The sequence below is a fragment of the Pongo pygmaeus genome, chromosome 10, assembly GCF_028885625.2.
Source record: "Pongo pygmaeus isolate AG05252 chromosome 10, NHGRI_mPonPyg2-v2.0_pri, whole genome shotgun sequence".
In the NCBI taxonomy this organism is placed as follows: Eukaryota; Metazoa; Chordata; class Mammalia; order Primates; family Hominidae; genus Pongo; species Pongo pygmaeus.
In genome coordinates this window covers 2,989,283-3,008,498 of record NC_072383.2, presented here as the reverse complement: position 1 = coordinate 3,008,498, position 19,216 = coordinate 2,989,283, and the positions used below count along the sequence as shown (strand labels likewise).

The 19,216-nt window shown below is 49.8% G+C and overlaps 2 protein-coding genes and 2 pseudogenes across 4 annotated transcripts in view; 3 read left to right on the top strand and 1 right to left on the bottom strand.

Annotated features, from left to right (window-relative positions):
• The window catches only part of TEAD4 (TEA domain transcription factor 4), an 83,059-nt gene extending 81,360 nt beyond the window's left edge, over positions 1–1,699 (bottom strand). The window contains exons 1-2 of one of the 3 annotated variants that reach the window (XM_054443626.2): positions 1,530–1,694; positions 649–1,054 (exon numbers count right to left, since the gene is read on the bottom strand). In XM_054443626.2, the coding sequence (XP_054299601.1) occupies positions 649–700 (52 nt within the window). In that variant the 5' untranslated portion in view covers positions 701–1,054; positions 1,530–1,694. Of the gene's footprint in view, positions 1–648; positions 1,055–1,529 lie in introns of those variants that run through there. The other 2 variants (XM_063672330.1, XM_054443628.2) reach the window with 2 other exon arrangements.
• On the top strand, positions 1,219–5,017 carry LOC129009879 (collagen alpha-1(I) chain-like). Its single transcript, XM_054443477.2, has 2 exons — positions 1,219–2,462; positions 2,761–5,017. Exons 1-2 carry the CDS (start codon positions 1,219–1,221, stop codon positions 2,840–2,842), a joined length of 1,326 nt encoding a protein of 441 aa, XP_054299452.1. The 3' UTR covers positions 2,843–5,017.
• A 1,292-nt stretch (positions 5,018–6,309) lies between these two features.
• Positions 6,310–6,409, top strand: LOC129011027 (U6 spliceosomal RNA; annotated as a pseudogene).
• Positions 6,410–13,732: 7,323 nt separating this feature from the next.
• LOC129009992 (cytochrome c oxidase assembly protein COX20, mitochondrial-like) lies at positions 13,733–14,147 on the top strand (annotated as a pseudogene).
• The last annotated feature ends 5,069 nt before the right edge of the window (positions 14,148–19,216 follow it).

Sequence of the window (19,216 nt, the reverse complement as noted above, 5' to 3'; positions counted from 1 at the left end):
CCCTCGCCCTGAGAAAGTCAGCCTCCTGGCTCCAAGAGGCAGGTGGAGACAGCTTCCTTCCATCTCTGCCCGGTCCAGGGGAAACGGAGCCTGGAGGCCACACACTCCAAAACCAGTCAAACCATCCCTGCACTCAGGCAACCAGAGACACTGACTCTTGCCCACGGCTACGTAGGGAGGAAGAACAGTCCTAGCCAGAACCAACATCCTCGAAGAGAAACACATATTTAAGAGACGTGGCATCACACACCTACTCAGAGATACTCACACTTTCAGAGAGCCCCTTCTCACGCAGACATGTACACACACTCTGTCACTCACGTTCAACACAAACAAATACGCCCACTGGAAGCCAAGGTGACTCACACGTGAACAGATATCACCCACACAGAGACTCAAAGCGAGGGAGACTCGCAGTCAGGTGTCACACAGACTCAGCACAGACGCAGTCAGTCCGCGGGGCCTCAAGTGCCTGAGCACAACGGGGGAAATGTTCACTTTGGGGTTTGAAAGTTCTGCTCCCTGGATCGATCCACTCGTCCGCATCAGGGAACACAGCAGCTTCCCAAGCCCTGAGGTGTAGGACCTTTTGCAGGGGTTCCCCCACTTTCGCATCGCCTTTGCACTTAAAACAGGCAGTCCGCTTACCTCCAGGTCTCTCCCTTCCAGGCTCGAAAAGGGCCCAGCAGAAAAGAGGCATGGGTGCTGGGTCTCTTCTGTTGCCGATGTTCTCGGTTCTGCCTCTCCGGTCCTTTCCACACCGGCCTCCCTTTTCCCCAAAGTCCCGAGTGTCCACCCCCCTTACCCGCCCCTGGAGCCGCTTCGCCTCCACCAGCCTCAGTCGCGCCGCCTCCACGTGCCTCGCTCTTCCCAGTCTCGTCCCGGGAGGGAGCTCCGCACGCACCGCGCAGAATCCTGCTCTCCAGCAAAGTCCTACCAAGTCCCCGCTCCCCAGCCTTACCAGTCCCAGGGTGCGGGAAGGTGGGATGGGTGCGCTAAGCCAGTTCCAAGGAGTCTGCCCCGAGCGCCAACTCTTCCGGCCGCGGCGATCGCTCTGCGGGGACGACAGGGCGTCAGCGCGCAGAGCCGGGCTCCGGCCGGGGCCGACGGGCGGCGCAGTGAAGGCGGGGCCGCGGGGCCAAGCCCACCCCGCGCCGACCGGCCCCGGTGCGCCCAGCGGAGCGGAGCGGAGCGCGCGGAGGGAGGAGTTTTCCCAGAATGGGACTGACGGGAAAACACGGGGATCCCTATTCCTGGAGGAGTGAGTCAACCGGGAGCGAGGAGGGGAGCGCGGGGCGGACAGGAGGGAAGCGGGAGAGGGGCAGCGAGCAGCGCCGGAGCGCGGAGGGAAGCCAGAGGTCGGGACGGAGCGCGCCGGAGCGCAGAGGTCCAAGGCGGGAACGCGAGCGGCGGAAAGAAAAGAGAAGCCGAGCACGCGGCGCGAGCGGTCTGCTGCGGCGGCGTGGGGCGCGCGGCCCGGGAGGGCGCCGGCGGGTGCGGCGGGTGCGGCGGGCGCGGGCGCCTCTCACCTGGCGGGACGCGGCGGCGGCGCCGGAGCTGCGGCCCTCCCGCCCCCTGGCCTCGAGTGTGCGAGGAGGACGCTGGAATGCGCGGAATGAGGGCTGGAATGAGATGCGCGCCGCGGCGGGAGGGAGGGAGCCGGAGGGAGTGGCGGCCGGGCCACCGGCACCTCGGGGAGGAGACTGCGCCGCGCGCGGGCGGGCGAGGGGCCGGGCCGCCGGGGCGGGGCGGGGCCGGGCCGGGGCGGGCGGCGGGGGAGGGGGCCGAGGGACCGCGGGGACCCCTCCACCCGGGCCTCGGCTGCGGCCCCCACGCCCACTCGCCTTTCGATCTCTCCGCTCCGACTCTTTGCCTGCTCGTGGCGCGCCCCGCGCCCTCCCCTCCTGGCGGGGTCCCGACTCCCTTTCCCAGGAGCCGAGAGCCTTCCTCTTCGCCGGGGTGGGGCTGTCCCGGGGGCAGGGGTGTGGACGGGGCCCAGACTCCCGCCCCGCCACCCGGCGTCCCTCCGCACGAGTCCCTGGGAGGCCGGGGAAGGGGCGGGCGCCCGGCGCGCAGGAAGGGCTGCTCCCTTCCCTGCGGCTCCCACCAAAGGACACTTGCTCCGGGGAACCAGGAAGCAGGAACTCGCGGGCTCCATTCCCAGATCCGCTGCCACTGCCCCCTCGCTTGCCCTCCCCGGCTTTAGCTCTTTCCGTTTTTCTCTCCTTCCCCTTGGGCATCTGTAAAACCGCCACTACGAGTAAACCGCATGGGAGAAAGGGCACTCGGTGTGAAGTCCCTGTGGCATGCCATGAGACGCCTTGTGGGCTCAGTGACTCAATGAATATTCATCTAATATGCATGATGAGTCCAGATACTGTGAAGATCAGGATCAGCCCTCAGCACCTGCCCTCAAAGAGCTCAGAGTTTAGCTGGGGAGGCCTCGGTGTATACTGCCATCGGTGAGAGTCTGGACTTCAGACACACATGCCCAGGAGTCTCTTGTTGGGGCAGGGGGTGCTGGAAACACGCTGGGCTCCTTGTTTGGAGACGCTTAGGACAAACGGGCTTAAAGCAGTGTGCTGGCCAGGAGACTGAAACCAAAGGACTTTTGGCTTTTTCCAAAAATCAAATCCAACCTTTTCTGGGGCATTATCACTTAGCCTTGTGTTGGGTGGTTGTCTAGATCTTATCTCCCTTGCCAAACAGAAACTTCCTTGAAGACAGAGTAGTGTCTGATTTATCTTATCTTTCACACAGAACCAGCCTGGTGCCTGGGATGGGGAAGTACGTGATAAATGCTGCATACATGAACAACAATTGCTACCGTGGAAGATATTGAAAGTCCTATCGATGACAGAGTTGTTTCCAAGAGAGGTATTCCAAAAGTGTTTCAAGCAATGACGGCATCACTGAGCTAAGCATCCAGTCCTGCAAGGTGAAGGCGTTGAAGACGCAGCCGTCATTTGAATAGATGAATTGTGGTATTCTTGTTAAATAATGAATCATATCAAGGCCTGGTCCCACCTCATGCACATGAAAAGACCAAAACACAAGGCAGCATATCAGCACCACCTGAAGTACACACTAAGCACCAACTATTTAATTCAGCAATCATGGGGGGCGCGGTGGCTCACGCCTGTCATCTTAGCAATATGGGAGGCCGAGGCAGGTGGATTGCTTGAGCCCAGGAGTTCAAGACCATCCTGGGCATCATGGTGGCCTGCACCTGTAGTCCCAGCTACTCAGGAGGCTGAGGTGGGAGGATAGTTTGAGCCCAGAAAGTTGAGGCTGCAGTGAGCCGTGAATGCACCACTGCACGCCAGCCTGGATGACAGATCGAGACCCTGTCTCAAAGTAATTAATAATAATTATATTAATTCAGCAATCATTTGAGTGTTTGTTGACTTTGACACTGCACTAAGGGAAGGGGTAGGTCCCTTTCCTCAAGTAGTTCCAGTCTAGGTGAGAAGACAGACAATTATGCAACGCTCAATGGGAACCCAAGGGAAGGAACAGTGAAATCCAATTACAGTGCATTTGATCTAGCTCTTGAGAATAAATGAGGGTTTGCCAAACTGAGACTGGAAACCCCATTTAAGACACGTGGAACAGCACCTACAAAGGTGAGGCAGCCTGTCTGCTGGTGTGTTTAGCGAAGGTTTGTAAATTGGTGTGGCTGGAGAATAGAGTTGTGGATAATAAGATTTAAGGAAGTGGATACCAGACTTTGAAGGTCATTGCGTGCCATGCTGAAGATTCGGGCATCAAAAAAGACACAAGTGCGACATAAGCAGCAGTGACCGAGTTGGACTGGAGACTCGGGGTGCTTAAAACTCAAGCAGTGGTCCTGAGGTTGAGGAGGAGGGGAAGGAGCTAGGAAACGGTTCAGATCATTTGGCTGTGTAGTGAGAGAGAAAACAAAAATCGCTAACCTTTAACAGCTGAACAATGGTTGGTGTCAGTAAGTGAGATAAGAATTCAGGGCTGGGCGAGGTGGCTCATGCGTGTAATCCCAGCACTTTGGGAGGCTGAGGTGGATGGATCACAAGGTCAGGAGTTCGAGACCAGCCTGACCAACATGAAGAAACCCCGTCTCTACTAAAAATACAATATTAGCTGGGCATGGTGGCGCATGCCTGTAATCCCAGCTACTCGGTAGGCTGAGGCAGGAGAATCACTTGAACCCCGGAGGTGGAGGTTGCAGTGAACTGAGATCACGACATTGCACTGCAGCCTGGGCAAAAAGAATGAAACTCCGTCTCAAAAAAAAAAAAAAAAGGAATTCAAGCAAAAGGGGAGTGGGGTGAGGTCAGAGGGGAATCCAGCCAGGTTCAGGGGATGGAGAGGAAGGCAGGACAGAGTCCAGAGTGGAAACAGGAAAGCAATCCTAGTGTCATGTTCAGCGTAGACTGCTGAGAACGAACTTGGAGATCTTTATTCCCTCCAAGTCTTAACTATCCAAGACCATCAGTGATCCAAGCTGGGAAGGTGTATCTTCAGGATCTTGACTTTCTGGCCCATACCCTTACAGTCTCCTGGAGAACTCTGGAGCTTTGGGGACCTCAGGCTTGGAGCTGTTGAGGAACGTCTGGGTAAAGGAAAGTTAACAGATCTACAAATTCTGAAGAGTTAAAGGCAAGGTGATTTTACCCACACATCAGCCCTTCGCAGGGATGTTTACATTTGTTAAGGGACAGGACCCTAATTCACCGACCCTCAGGAATGAGTCTTTTGGTGGAAATATTTCAGCTGTCTGGATCCTACAAATGGATCCTCACTCAAGCTTGATGATGGACCATGCAGGAGGAGTAGAGTAAGGGTGTGGGCAGGGCCGGGTGGTTTCATGTAGGGGTATTTGTGTTGGCTATATTCCAAAGTCGAAGTTAAAAATCACATTAATTGGGCACAGTGGCTCACATCAATAATCTCAGTACTTTGGGAGGCCGAGGTTGGAGGATCTCTTGAGCCCAGGAGTTTGAGACCAGCCTAAGCAATATAATGAGACCTTACCTCTACCACAAAAAAAAAAAAAAAAAAAAAAAAAAAAAATTAGCTGGGCATGGTAGCACTCGCCTATAGTCCTAGCTACTTGGGAGGCTGAAGTGGGAGGCTTGTTTGAGCTTGGGAGGTCGAGGCTGCAGTGAGTCATGACTGCGCCACTGTACTCCAGCCTGGGCAACAGAGCAAGACGTTGTCTCAGAAAAAATAAATAAAATAAAATAAACCAGACACATTCATTATATAAGTGGAAAAGCAGATTCTAAAAATTATATATAGGGGCTGGGCATGGTGGCTCACACCTGTAATTCCAGCACTTTGGGAGGCTGAGACAGGCGGATCACCTGAGGTCAGGAGTTCGAGACCAGCCTTGCCAACATGGTGAAACCCCATCTCTACTAAAAATACAAAAAATTAGCCAGGCATGATGGCATGTGCCTTTAGTCCCAGCAACTTGGGAGGCTGAGGCAGGAGAATCACTTGAACACAGGAGGTGGAGGTTGCAGTGAGCCTAAATCGCACCGTTGCACTCCAGCCTGGGCAGCAAGAGTGAAACTCCATCTCAAAAAATAAATAGCCGGGCGCGGTGGCTCACACCTGTAATCCCAGCACTTTGGGAGGCTGAGGTGGGCGGATCACCTGAGGTTGAGAGTTCAAGACCAGTCTGACCAACGTGGAGAAACCCCGTCTCTCCTAAAAAATAGAAAACTAGCCAGGCGTGGTGGCGCATGCCTGTAATCCCAGCTACCCAGGAGGCTGAGGCAGGAGAATGGCTTGAACATGGGAGGCAGAGGTTGTGGTGAGCAGAGATTGCACCATTGCACTCTAGCCTGGGCAACAAGAGCGAAACTCTGTCTCAAAAAAATAAAATAAAATAAATAAATAAATAAAAACTATATATCGGATGACCCTGTTTTTGAAAAAAGTAGAAAAAGTATTTTAAAGGGATTATCTCTGAAAGTTTGCAAATTAAGGGGATCTAGTTTCTTGTTTTTATTCTTTTCTTTTTTTTTTTTTTTTAAGACAGAATTTTGCTTTTGTTGCCCAGGCTGGAGTGCAATGGCACAATATTGGCTCACTGCAACCTCCGTCTCCCAGGTTCAAGCAATTCTCCTGTCTCAGCCTCCCCAGTAGCTGGGATTACAGGCATGCACCACCACACCCAGCCCTATTCTTTATTTTCTATAACAAACTTGTAGTTTATATTCAGGGACAAATGTGACTAGAACTATATATCTAACCCTTCCCTAATTTCTCCACATCTTTAAAAAACAAAACCCTTTACACATATGAAAATATCACATTGTGGTGCTTGCCTGGGCAGCACATATACTAAAATTGGATACTGATACAGAGAAGATTAGCATGGCCCCTGAGCTCACAAATTCGTGAAGTCTTCCATTAAAAAAAAAAAAAGTCCTGGCGCTGTGGCTCACGCCTGTAATCCCAGTACTTTGGGAGGTCAAGGCAGGCGGATCACAAGGTCAGGAGATCGAGACCATCCTGGCTAACACGGTGAAACCCCGTCTTTACTAAAAATACAAAAAATTACCCAGGCGTGGTGGCAGGTGCCTGTAGTCCCAGGTACTCGGGAGGCTGAGGCAGGAAAATGGCGTAAACCCTGGAGGTGGAGCTTGCAGTGAGCCGAGATTGCGCCACTGAACTCCAGCTGGGCGACAGAGGGACTCCATCTCAAAAAAAAAAAAAAAAGGCTGGGCGTGGTGGCACACGCCTATAATCCTAGCACTTTGGGAGGCTGAGGCAGGCGGATAACGAGGTAAGAGATCAAGACCATCCTGGCCAACATGGTGAATCCCCGTCTCTACTAAAAATACAAAAATTAGCTGGGCGTGGTGGCACGCACTTGTATTCCCAGGTACTTGGGAGGCTGAGGCAGGAGAATCACTTGAACCTGGGAGGCAGAGGTTGCAGTAAGCCGAGATCACACCACTGCACTCCAGCCCTGGCGACAGAGCAAGGCTCCGTCTCAAAAAAAAAAAAATGCAGCTGGGCACGATGGCTCAAGCCTGTAATCCTAGTGCTTTGGGAGGCCAAGGTGGGCAGATCATCTGAGGTCAGGAGTTCGAGATTAGCCTGGCCAACCATGGAACCCAGGAGGCGGAGTGAGCCGAGATCGTGCCACTGCACTCCAGCCTGGGCGACAGAGCGAGACTTCGTCTCCAAAAAAAAAAAAAAAAGCACATTGTACACCATAAATATATACAATTTTTATTTGTTAATTATACCTTAATAAAGCTGGTGGTGGTAGCAAAGAGGTTATATAGAATTAGAAGAACTCAATGAATAGATTCTGAGTAAATGCCACCATATAAGTCTTCTAGACTTCTCATCGATCCACTCATTATCCTACATATTTGTTTCAACTATTGCTGACTGCCAGTTTACAACTCTAGAAACTTTTTTCCCCAATAAATCAAACCATTCCCACCAAACAAACAAAGAACCGACAGCTGGACTGAATGGCCTAATAGGAAACTGAGAGAGTAAAGAGAGATTGTTTCCTAGCTTTTAGGTGAAAGGCAAATATTTTACTTTTTTTTTTTTAATTTTTGAGACGGTATCTGGCTCTGTTGCCCAGGCTGCAGTGCAGTGGTGCAATCAGGGCTCACTGCAGTCCTCGCTCCCTGGGCTCAAGTGATTCTCCCACCTTAGCCTCCCCAGTAGCTGAGACTACAGGTGTGCACCACTTCACTTGACTAATTAAAAAAAATTTTTTTTGTAAAGACAAGATTGCCCTATATGCTCAAGCTGGTCTCAAACTCCTGGCCTCAAGCCATCTTCCTGCCTTGGACCTCCTAAGTGTTGGGATTACTGGTGTGAGCCACTGTGCTGGGCCACATCTTGCTTTGGAGATTTCCCCAAAGCTGCTCCCCATACCTTGGAAAATATTATGCAATGACTCCTGCTGGTCAGCTGTAACTCAGGTGCTTTTTCTTTTTTAACCTCTCCATCCTTTATTTATTTATTTATTTATTTATTTATTTTTAGTAGAGATGGGGTTTTGCCATGTTGGCCAGGCTGGTCTTGAACTCCTGGCCTCAAGTGATCTGCCCACCTTGGCCTTCCAAAGTCCTAGGATTACAGGTGTGAGCCACTGCACCCGGCCCATCCTTTACTTTTATTTACTTTTTTCCTTAAGAGAATGTTCACTTGACATCAGCTGAACTTCATTTTGTGCTTTGAAGGACAAAACAGACCATTTCCTGTTTTGTTTCTTTTTTTTTTTTTTTTTTTTTGAGACGGAGTCTCGCTCTGTCGCCCAGGCTGGAGTGCAGTGGCGCGATCTTGGCTCACTACAACCTCCACCTCCCGGGTTCAAGCGATTCTCCTGCCTCAGCCTCCCAAGTAGCTGGGATTATAGGCGCGTGCCACCACGCCCAGCTAATTTTTTGTATTTTTAGTAGAGACGGGGTTTCACCATGTTAGCCAGGATGGTCTCGATCTCCTGACCTTGTGATCTGCCCATCTCGGCCTCCCAAAGTGCTGGGATTCCAGGCGTGAGCCACCGCGCCCAGCCTGTTTTGTTTCTTTGAGATGGAGTCTCGCTCTGTCTCCCCGGCTGCAGTACAGTGGCGCCATCTCGGCTCACTGCAACCTCCACCTCCCGGGTTCAAGCGATTCCCCTGCCTCAGGCTCTCTAGTACCTGGGATTACAGGCTCTCGCCACCACGCCCAGCTAATTTTTGTATTTTTAGTAGAGACGGGGTTTTGCCATGTTGGCCAGGCTGGTCTCAAAACTCCTGACCTCAAGTGATCCACCTGCCTTGGCCTCCCAAAGTTCTGGGATTACAGGCTCTTGCCACCACGCCCAGCTAAATTTTGTATTTTTAGTAGAGACGGGGTTTCACCATGTTGGCCAGGATGGTCTCGATCTCTTGACCTCATGATCTGCCCACCTCGGCCTCCCAAAGTGCTGGGATTACAGGCGTGAGCCACTGCACCTGGCCTTGTTTTGTTTTGTTTTGAGACTGAGTCTCGCTCTGTCACCCAGGCTGGAGTGCAGTGGCAGGATCACGGCTCACTGCAGCCTGGACCTCCCAGGCTCAAGCTATCCTCTCACCTAGGCAAAACGGATCTTTATCAAAGGTTTTTTTGTTTTTGTTTTTGTTTTCCCCAACTATCTATAGAATAAAAGTAGTCAATAATTTGATAAGCATACTATTCGTTCTATTATGTCTTCATGAAAGACAAATGTAGGCCAGGCGGAGTGGCTCACAACTGTAATCCCAACATTTTGGGAGGCTGCAGCAGGAGGATCACTTGAGACCAGGAGTTCGAGAGCAGCCCAGGCAACATAGGGAGACTCCATCTCTACAAAAAATAAAAACAAAATTATCCGGGTGTTGTGGCATGTGCCTGTAGTCCCAGCTACTTGGGAGGCTGAGGTGGGAAAATTGCTTGAGTCTGGGAGGTCGAGGCTGCAGTGAGCCATGATTGTATCACTGCACTCCCACCTGGCAACAGAGCAAGACCCTGTCTCAAAAAAAAAAAAAAAAAAAAAAAAAAAGATGTGAAAGAGAACAGACCCTAGATCCACTGTCTAGGGAACAGTATATGCTGTGGGCTAAATTGTGTCCCCTCAAATTCGTATGTTGAGGTCCAAACCCCTAGTACCTCACAATGTGACTGTGTTGGAGATAAGGCCTTTAAAGAGGTGACTAAGTTAGCGTGAGGTCATTAGGGTGGGCCATAAGCCAGTGTAACTGGTGTCCTCATGAAAGAGATGAGGACACAGAACACTCAGACCAAGGGATGACCATGTGAGGACACAGAGGGAGAAAGGGAGAAAGGCCTCAGAAGAGACCGCACCTGCCAGCACCTGCATCCTCCACTTCCAGCCTCCAGAATTGTAAGAAATGCATTTCTGTTCTTTGAGCGCCCCAGTCTGTGGATTTTGTTATGGCAGTCCAGGCTGACTGATTCAGTGTATTTATATTTCCAAACTGAAACAAACAACAGGTTTCCATTGCACAGAGGTGGAAGCCTTCTCTGCACAATTCTCAAGCAGGGTGAAGTTCCTACGGGGTCTTATCCTCAGCTATCCAGGAGCTTCCTGAAAAAAAGTCAAAAGGAAGGAAAGGCTTTCTCCAGTCTTGTTCAGCTAAAATCTTCATCTTCAGTAATGCTGTTTGATAAAATACTCTGAAAATGAGAGTTAACTAAGTTGTGTGTGATGACCTTGTCCGGGAGTTAAACAGTCAGAATTTAAATTCCAGCTTGGCCACCTGCTAAGTGAGCCTCGGTTTCCTCATCACTCATTTTTTCACTCCACATTTATTGAATGTGTGGAAAACAGAGGAGTCATGATGTCTGCCTCTCTGGCTGCTAAGAGTGGAACACAGGAGCAGAATTGCTGAGAAGATAGTTAGCTTGGGAACCTGAAGTTGAGATTTCTGTAGACCAACTAACATTTTCCAACACAGCTTTCTGTGATGATGAAAATGTTCTTGGCCGGGCACAGTGGAGCATGCCTGTAATCCCAGCTACTCGGGTGGCTGAGGCATGAGAAGTCCTTAAACCCGGGAGGCAGAGGTTGAAGTGAGCTGAGATCACGTCACGGCACTCCAGCCTGGACAACAGAATGAGACTCTGTCTCAAAACAACAACAACAACAACAGCAACAAAACAATTGGGCACAGTGGCTCACACCTGTAATCCCGGCACATTGAGAGACTGAGGCAGGTGAATCACGTGAGGTCAGAGGTTCAAGACCAGCCTGGCCAACATGGCAAAAACCTGTCTCTACTAAAAATACAAAAATCAGCCGGGCGTGGTGGTACACACCTGTAATCCCAGTTACTCGGGAGGCTGAGGCAGGAGAATTTCTTGAACTGGGGAGGTGAAAGTTACAGTGAGCCAAAATCGCGCCACTGCACTCCAGCCTGGGCAACAGAGCGAGACTCCATCTCAAAAAAAAAAAAAAAGAAAAATGTTCTCCATCTGCACCGTCCAATGTGGTAGTCACTAGCCACATGTGGCTAGTGAGGACTTGAAATGTAGCTAGCCTGCCTGAAGAACTGAATTTGAATGAATTGGAATGTAAATAGCCACATGTTGGCCAGCACAGCTGTGCAGCGTCTCAGAGGGAGATGCCCAGCAGCAACTGGATAACACTTGCAGAGCTTGCAAAAAAATTTGGGACTGTGGGAGACAGCAAGTGTAAACGTGTAAAGTTATGGGAGCTACTAAGTGTGAAGAATGAGAAAGAAGAGGATTAAGATGACATTAGCCTGGTGTGGTGGCTAATGGGACACACCTGTTGTCCCAGCTACTTGGGAGGCTGAGGAGGAAGGATCGCGTCAACCCAGGAGGTTGAGGCTGCAGTGAGACATGATTGCACCATTGCACTCAGTCTGGGCAGCAAAACGAGACCATTCTCAAAAATTCATTGGCCGGGCATGGTAGCTCACACCTATAATCCCAGCACTTTGGGAGGCCAAGGAGGGTGGATTATTTGAGGTCAGGAGTTCAAGACCAGCCTGGCCAACATTGTGAAACCTCATCTATACTAAAAATACAAAATTAGCCGTGCGTGGTGGCACATGCCTGTAGTCCCAGCTACTCGGGGGACTGAGACAGGAGAATCGCTTGAAGCCGGGAGGCAGAGGTTGTAGTGAGCCGGGATCGCACCACTGTACTCCATCCTGGGCCAAAGAGTGAGACTCTGCCTCAATAATAATAATAACAATTAATTAATTAATTGTAGTAATTTCCTATGGTTTAAAACTTATTTTTTAATGATTCCTCCTGGCTGGGCATGATGGTGGATGCCTAGAATCCCAGCACTCTGGGAAGCTGAGGTGGGAGGATCACTTGAGTCCAGGAGTTGAAGACCAGCCTAAGCAACATAGTGAGATCCCATCTCTACAACAACAACAAAAAATTACTCGGGCATGGTAGCATGTGCCTCTGGTCCCATCTACACAGGAGGCTGAGGCAGGAGGATCACTGGGACCCAGGAAGTCAAGGCTGCAGTGAGTCGTGATTGTGCCACTGCACTCTACCCTGGGTGACAAAGTAAGACTCTGTCTCAAAAAAAAAAAGAAAAAGATTCCTCCCACATCTGTCTTGCCCTTCCGGTGCCCTGTCTTGCTCCTACAGTTAACTCACTTTTTAGTTTCCAGTTTTTCGGTGTTTATGCAAAAATAATAATGGGCTTGCAATTTCCCACCCTTTGTGCACAAAAGGAAGCATACTGTATACGTGGTTCTATAGCTCACTTCTCACTGAATGGATCCTGCAGACATTTCCACATCAATCAATACAGTCTTCCTCATACTTGTTGATTCTCCACAGTATTCCATTGTGGGAAGTAACTTAGTGGGCTTTTTCCTCTTTTTTTTTTTGAGGCAGAGTCTCTCTCTGTTGCCCAGACTAGAGTGCAGTGGTGTGATCATGGCTTACTGCAGTCTCGATCTCCCCAGCTCAAGTGATCCTCCCATTTCAGCCTCCTGAGTAGCTGGGACTACAGGCATGTGGCACCATACCTGGTTGATTAAAAAAAAAAAAAGTGTTGTGGTTTTTTTTTTGTTTTTTTGTTTTTTTTGTAGAAACAGGGTCTTGATATGTTGCCCAGGCTGGTCTCAAAGTCCTGGGCTCAAGCAGTACTCCTGCCTGGGTCTCCTAAAGTACTGGGATTAATTACAGGCAAAAGCCAACTGTGTCCAGCCTTACCTTAGCGTTTTTAACTAGTCCCCTGTAGACAGGCAATTTGTACATTAATCATGTGTGTGTTTTTTTGTTTTTTGTTTTTTTTTGAGAAAGGGTCTTGCTCTGTCCCTAGACTGGAGTGCAGTGGTGCAATCCTAGCACACGTAAGCAATCCTCCTACCTCAGCCTCCCAAGTAGCTAGAAATACTACTGGTGTGTGCCACCACGCCTGGTCCAAAGATTACATTTATGTATCTCTATCTCTCTGAATAGCTGATATAGGCTGGGTGCGGTGGCTCATGCCTGTAATCCCAGCACTTTGGGAGGCCGAGGCGGGTGGATCACGAGGTCTGGAGATCGAGACCATCCTGGCTAACATGGTGAAACCCCGTCTCTGCTAAAAAAATACAAAAAAAATTAGCCGGGCATGGTGGCAGGCGCCTGTAGTCCCAGCTACTCAGGAGGCTGAGGCAGGAGAATGGCATGAACCCAGGAGGCGGAGCTTGCAGTGAGCTGAGATCACGCCACTGCACTCCAGCCTGGGCAACAGAGCGAGACTCCGACTCAAAAAAAAAAAAAAAATAGCTGATATAGAACAACATATGACTGATCAAAGGCAAAAATCAGGAAACTTTTTTCAAGGTCACATTCTACCTTAGCCTGATATAGTTTGTCCTAAGTATGCATCAGTACTTTGGAAATGGAACTTAGACCCACATTTTTTGTTGTTGTTGTTGAGACAGTCTCACTCTGTCACCCAGGCTGGAGTGCAGTGGCGCAATCTTGGCTGAGTACAACCTCCGCCTCCTGGGTTCAAGTGATTCTTGTGCCTCAGCCTCCTGACTAGCTGGGATTACAGGCGTGCGCCACCAAGTCTGGCTAATTTTTGTATTTTTAGTAGAGATGGGGTTTCACCATTTTGGCCAGGCTGGTCTCAAACTCCTGACCTCAAGTGATCCGCCCGCCTCGGCCTCCCAAAGTGCTGGGATTACAGGCGTGAATCACCGCACCCACACCAGGCCTAGACACACTTTAAAAATGCTGCTCTAGGGGCGGGACGAGGAGGGGCGCGGCCGGCCGGGCTTCTGCTTCCGCGACCCCGGAGGTGCAGGGCGGGTGGAGTCGCGGAGTCGTCCTCATGGCCGCCGCGCCGGAGCCCGGTGAACCCGAGGAGAGGAAGTCCCTTAAGCTCCTAGGATTTTTAGATGTTGAAAATACTCCCTGCGCCCGGCATTCAATATTGTATGGTTCATTAGGATCTGTTGTGGCTGGCTTTGGACATTTTTTGTTCACTAGTAGAATTAGAAGATCATGTGATGTTGGAGTAGGAGGGTTTATCTTGGTGACTTTGGGATGCTGGTTTCATTGTAGGTATAATTATGCAAAGCAAAGAATCCAGGAAAGAATTGCCAGAGAAGAAATTAAAAAGAAAATACTATATGAAGGTACCCACCTCGATCCTGAAAGAAAACACAACGGCAGCAGCAGCAATTGAACAATCTTGAGCACAGAAGTCAATGTAAATGAAGTTAAGATCAACCACATAAAACATTTCATGTGCAATAAACTCTCAATCAAGTAAAAAAATAAATAAATAAATAAAATAAAAATGCTGCTCTAATTCCTAGCCCTCTTCTGCCAGTCACCCTCCTTTCTCCTCAAACCATTCTTCCTTCCTAATCTTCCTACTCCCAAACTACAGAAGAAGGAGAACTGCTGGATAATTATTCTTTTTTTTTTTTTTTTTTTTTTTTTTTTGAGACAGAGTCTTGCTCTGTAGCCCAGGCTGGAGTGCAGTGGCGCAATCTCGGCTCACCGCAAGCTCCGCCTCCTGGGTTCAGGCCATTCTCCTGCCTCAGCCTCCCGAGTAGCTGGGACTACAGTCACCCGCCACCACGCCTGGCTAATTTTTTTGTATTTTTTAGTAGAGACGGGGTTTCACCGTGTTAGCCAGGATGGTCTCGATCTCCTGACCTCGTGATCCGCCCGCCTCGGCCTCCCAAAGTGCTGGGATTACAGGCGTGAGCCACTGCACTGGGCCTTGGAAAATTATTCTTGAAACACTTGAGATTCATGACAAGGGGGAGAATCTAGGTAGAAAGTGCTTAACTAGATGTTAAACCCTGTGGCTTGAGAGCCCCAATATTAAACCAAAGAGGTATAGTAAAGGCTGGTGATAGATCAGGAAAAAGCCTGCCCCCACCTACAACCCCAGCTTTACCCCACTTTGGTCATGGCCAAAGCCGTGTTGGGGCGCAGTGTCGAAGGAGCTCAGGCCTGACGGACCAAAAGACAAGGCACATCCAGAAAGAATCTTGGAGGCCCATTTTGTATTTGAAATACTTCAGAAATTTCCAACAACATCAGGGCTAATATTTGTATAGGCAGTTACTTCAAGTAAAAACAAGAGAGATGGATACAAAGTGAGGAAAGGGAGGTAAGATCAGGGCTGGGCTAGCACTGGTGTGTGGAGTAACCTGACTAAAACATGCTGTGCTTCTGGCCTCTCCCGTTGTCTCTGAAAAACCATCTAAATTTGCTTTATAAACATGTATAAACCATTCTGTATAAGTGCATGGCTAAGAAGATCATTGTTCTGTTAAGTTTTTTCTTAGAGACAGGGTTTCACTCTTTTGCCCAGCTGGAGTGCAGTGGTACAATCTTGGCTCACTGCAGCCTCCTGGGCTCAAGCCGTCCTCCCACCTCAGCCTCCTGAGTAGCTGGGACTACAGGCTTGTGCCACAGTGCTTGGCTAATTTATTTTTGTAGAGATAGGGTCTCCGTATGTGCCCAGGCTGGTCTGGAACTTCTGGGCTCAAGCGATCCTCCCAGCTTAGCCTTCCGAAGTGCTGAGATTACAGGTATGAGCCACCATTCCCAGCTCATTGTTTTATTTTTAAAGAACATTAATAAAAATGATGGCCGGGCACGATGGTTCACACCTGTAATCCCAGCACTTTGGGAGGCTGAGGTGGGAGGATTGCTTGAGCCCAGGAGTTCAAGACCAGCCTGGGCAACATGATGAAACCCCATCTCTACAGAATACCAAAAAAGAAAAAAAAAAAAGCTAGCTGGGCGTGGTGGCTCACGCCTGTATGCCTGTATCCCAGCAGCTCGGGAGGCCAAAATGGAAGGATCACTTGAGCCTGGGAAGGTCAAGACTGCAGTAAGATCATGCCACTGCACTCCAGCCTGGGTAACAGAGTGAGACCCTGCCTCAAAGTAAAAAAATATCATATAGATATCTGCCACTATACTTAGTGTTTATTCTATGCCGGCCAGATCCTGGGCATTTTACCTGGAATACCTTAACTCGTTTCTTTCTTTTTTTTTTTTTTGAGACAGAGTCTTGCTCTGTCACCCAGGCTGGAGCGTTGTGGCGCGATCTCGGCTCACTGCAAGCTCCGCCTCCCAGGTTCACGCCATTCTCCTGGCTCAGCCTCCCGAGTAGCTGGGACTACAGGCACCCACCACCACGCCCGGCTAATTTTTTGTATTTTTAGTAGAGACGGGGTTTCACCGTGTTAGCCAGGATGGTCTCGATCTCCTGACCTCGTCATCCTCCCGCCTCGGCCTCCTAAAGTGCTGGGATTACAGGCGTGAGACACCGCGCCCGGCACCTTAACTAGTTTCTAAACTACAGAAATATTAGTGTTCTCAGGCTTTCAGAAAAGAGCCATGGTCTAACACGAGGTGCTTGGTAAATGCATAGTAATGTGGTCGGCTTGCTGTTTTCACTTAGGCCTGGTGACTTCCTCACCTGTGCGGGGTCTGCCCATTTTAACGCACTTGCAACATGCATTCCTGGACAGTAGGTGGCGCCACGGAACCATCTACAGTTCTCACTGCACACCTTCATTTGCGGCAGCCCCAGCTTTCAGTGGATGAGGGGAGTCTATTGGTTGATAAAAGAGACTGTGAGACTTTTAAAGCATATCCATCGACAGTGATAACGAGGAGGCACAAGCAGGAAAGGAGGCAAAATGATCCAGTATGCCAGTGGTCAGGAAACGTGTCTCAGGAGGTGGCACAGAAACTGGCAAGTCCTTGGCATGCTCCTGGCTGGGGCCTGCATGGGCCAGGCTAAGAGAGCTGTGGACTGAAAAGAAGCAGGTGTTAGACGTGCAGACAATTCCCGGGCAGGAGCTGGAGGCTGAGGAAAAAGGCAGCTTGCAACATGCTGGAGTTTAGGAGCAAGCTGTGTGTGTCTTAAGAATTGCTTGTAACAGTTACTATAACCCAGTCGACAAATGTCAACTTGGCTAATAAATCGTACTTGGTAGAATGAAGGGGACATTTCTCAGTGCACGATCCTGTTTCTTCCACAATTCCAGTCTCCTCTCCATGGTGCCTTCGCTGAGGCAATCTGTGCTTTCCCTGAGCTCTGTGTCACCTCTCGGGCTAGCCATCCTTAGCCATGAACATGAAGCTGTCCAGGGGTAACCAGTGAGTTCAGCTCAAAACAGGGGAATGCCAGAGTGTTGTCAGCATGAGTGGGGAGAAACATGTAATTGAAGAATGTAAAAGGGCACGTAGTTCAAAGCCTCTCAGTCTATAAAGGAGGCACGTGGCAATCATTGGCAGAAATAGGGTCAGAACCCAGGAAGATTTTGCCTTAGTCGAACCATCACTTTATTTCTGCACTTACAATGCTGGTCTCAAGGAAGTGAACTGATGCTAGTTCATTTCTTCTATGATCTATTAAACTGATCAAAAAGAGCCTTTTGCAGGCCTGTTTTTAGACTTGTAATTGACACTTGCTGAAATCTTTCATGTCAATGCCCACCAGTATGTCACTGATCACTAGTGTACAAAACTGTGTCACAAAGAATCTATTTGGGCCAGGCATGGTGGCTTATGCCTGTAATCCCAACACTCTGGGAGGCCGAGGGGAGAGGATCGCTTGAGCCCAGGAGTTCAAGACCAATCTGGGCAACATGGTGAAACCCTGTCTCTACCAAAAATTAAAAAATTAGTTGGGGGTGGTGGACGCCTGTAGTCCCAGCTACTCAGGAGACTGAGGTGGGAGGATGGTTTGAGCCCAGGAGGCGGAGGTTGCAGTGAGCCAAGATCACACTACTGCACTCCAGCCTGGGAAACAGAGCCAGACCCTGTCTCAAAAAAACAGAAAAACTGGCCAGCCATGCACCTTAGTCAAAAATAATCATATGAAAAAGAAAATTCACATTGTGCATGTGGAAGACTAAAAAAAAAAAAAAAGGAAAAATCAAGCCGTAAGAATTGACTCCAGCTCTTGTCCTGATTTTTAGGCTCTTCTTGCTTCTTTCCATGTGTTTATCATTGTGATCAGAGCCAGAAAGCCTAGGGAAGCTTTGTGGACACTTTTTTTTTTTTTTTTTGAGACAGAGTCACATTCAGGCTGGAGTGCAGTGGCACAATCTTGGCTCACTACAAACTCTGCCTTCCCAGTCCAAGTGATTTTCCTGCCTCAGCCTCCCAAGCAACTGAGATTACAGCCACCCACCACCACACCCAGGTAATTTTTGTATTTTTAGTAGAGACAGGGTTTTGCCATGTTGGCCAAACTGGTCTGGAACTCCTGACCTCAAATGATCCTCCCATCTCGGCCTCCCAAAGTGCTGGGCATGAGTCACCACACCCAGCATTTTTTTTCAACTTCTGAACATAGGGCAGCTTAATAATGTGAAGGCCGGGCACGGTGGCTCGTGCCTCTAATTCTAGCACTTTGTAAGGCCGAGGTGGGAGGATCACTTCAGCCCAGGAGTTTGAGCCTGAAAAACACAGTGAAACCCTGTCTCTACTTTAAAACAAAAAATTAGCCAGTCTTGGTGGCACATGCCTATAGTTCCAGCTACTCAGGAGGCTGAGGTGGGAGCATCCCTTGAGCTCAGGAAGTTGAGGCTGTGGTGAGCCAAGATCACACCACTGCACTCCAGCTTGGACAACAGGAGTGAGACCCTGTCTCAAAAAACAAAAGGGGGGGGCTGGGCACAGTGGCTTATGCCTGTAGTCCCACCTACTCGGGAGGCTGAGGCAGGAGAGCTGCTTGAACCCAGGAGGTGGAGGTTGCAGTGAGCCAATATCGCCCCACTCCACTCCAGCCTGGTGACAGAGCCAGACTCCGTCTCAAAAAAAAAAAAGGCTGGGTGCCGTGGCTCACGCCTGTAATCCCAGCACTTTTGGAGGCCAAGGCGAGACCAGCCTGGCCAACATGGTGAAACCTCTTCTCTACTCAAAATACAAAAATTAGCTGGGTGTAGTAGCGCACGCCTGTAGTCCCAGCTACTCAGGAGGCTGAGGCAGGAGAATTGCTGAAACCTGGGAGGCAGAGGTTGCAGTGAGCTCAGGTCGCCCCCACTGCACTCCAGCCTGGGTGATAAAGCAAGACTTTGTCTCAAAAAACAAACAAAACGTTAACACTCAGAGGCAAGCGATGGGGTCTATTTCACTATTAGATTGTTTGTTTGTGTTGCTGCTAAACCAGTAAAGAATGCCAACAAGAACAAATCTGGGAAGCTGACCTGGGCAGGCATCCGAAGAATATACACTCTACCCTCTGTGG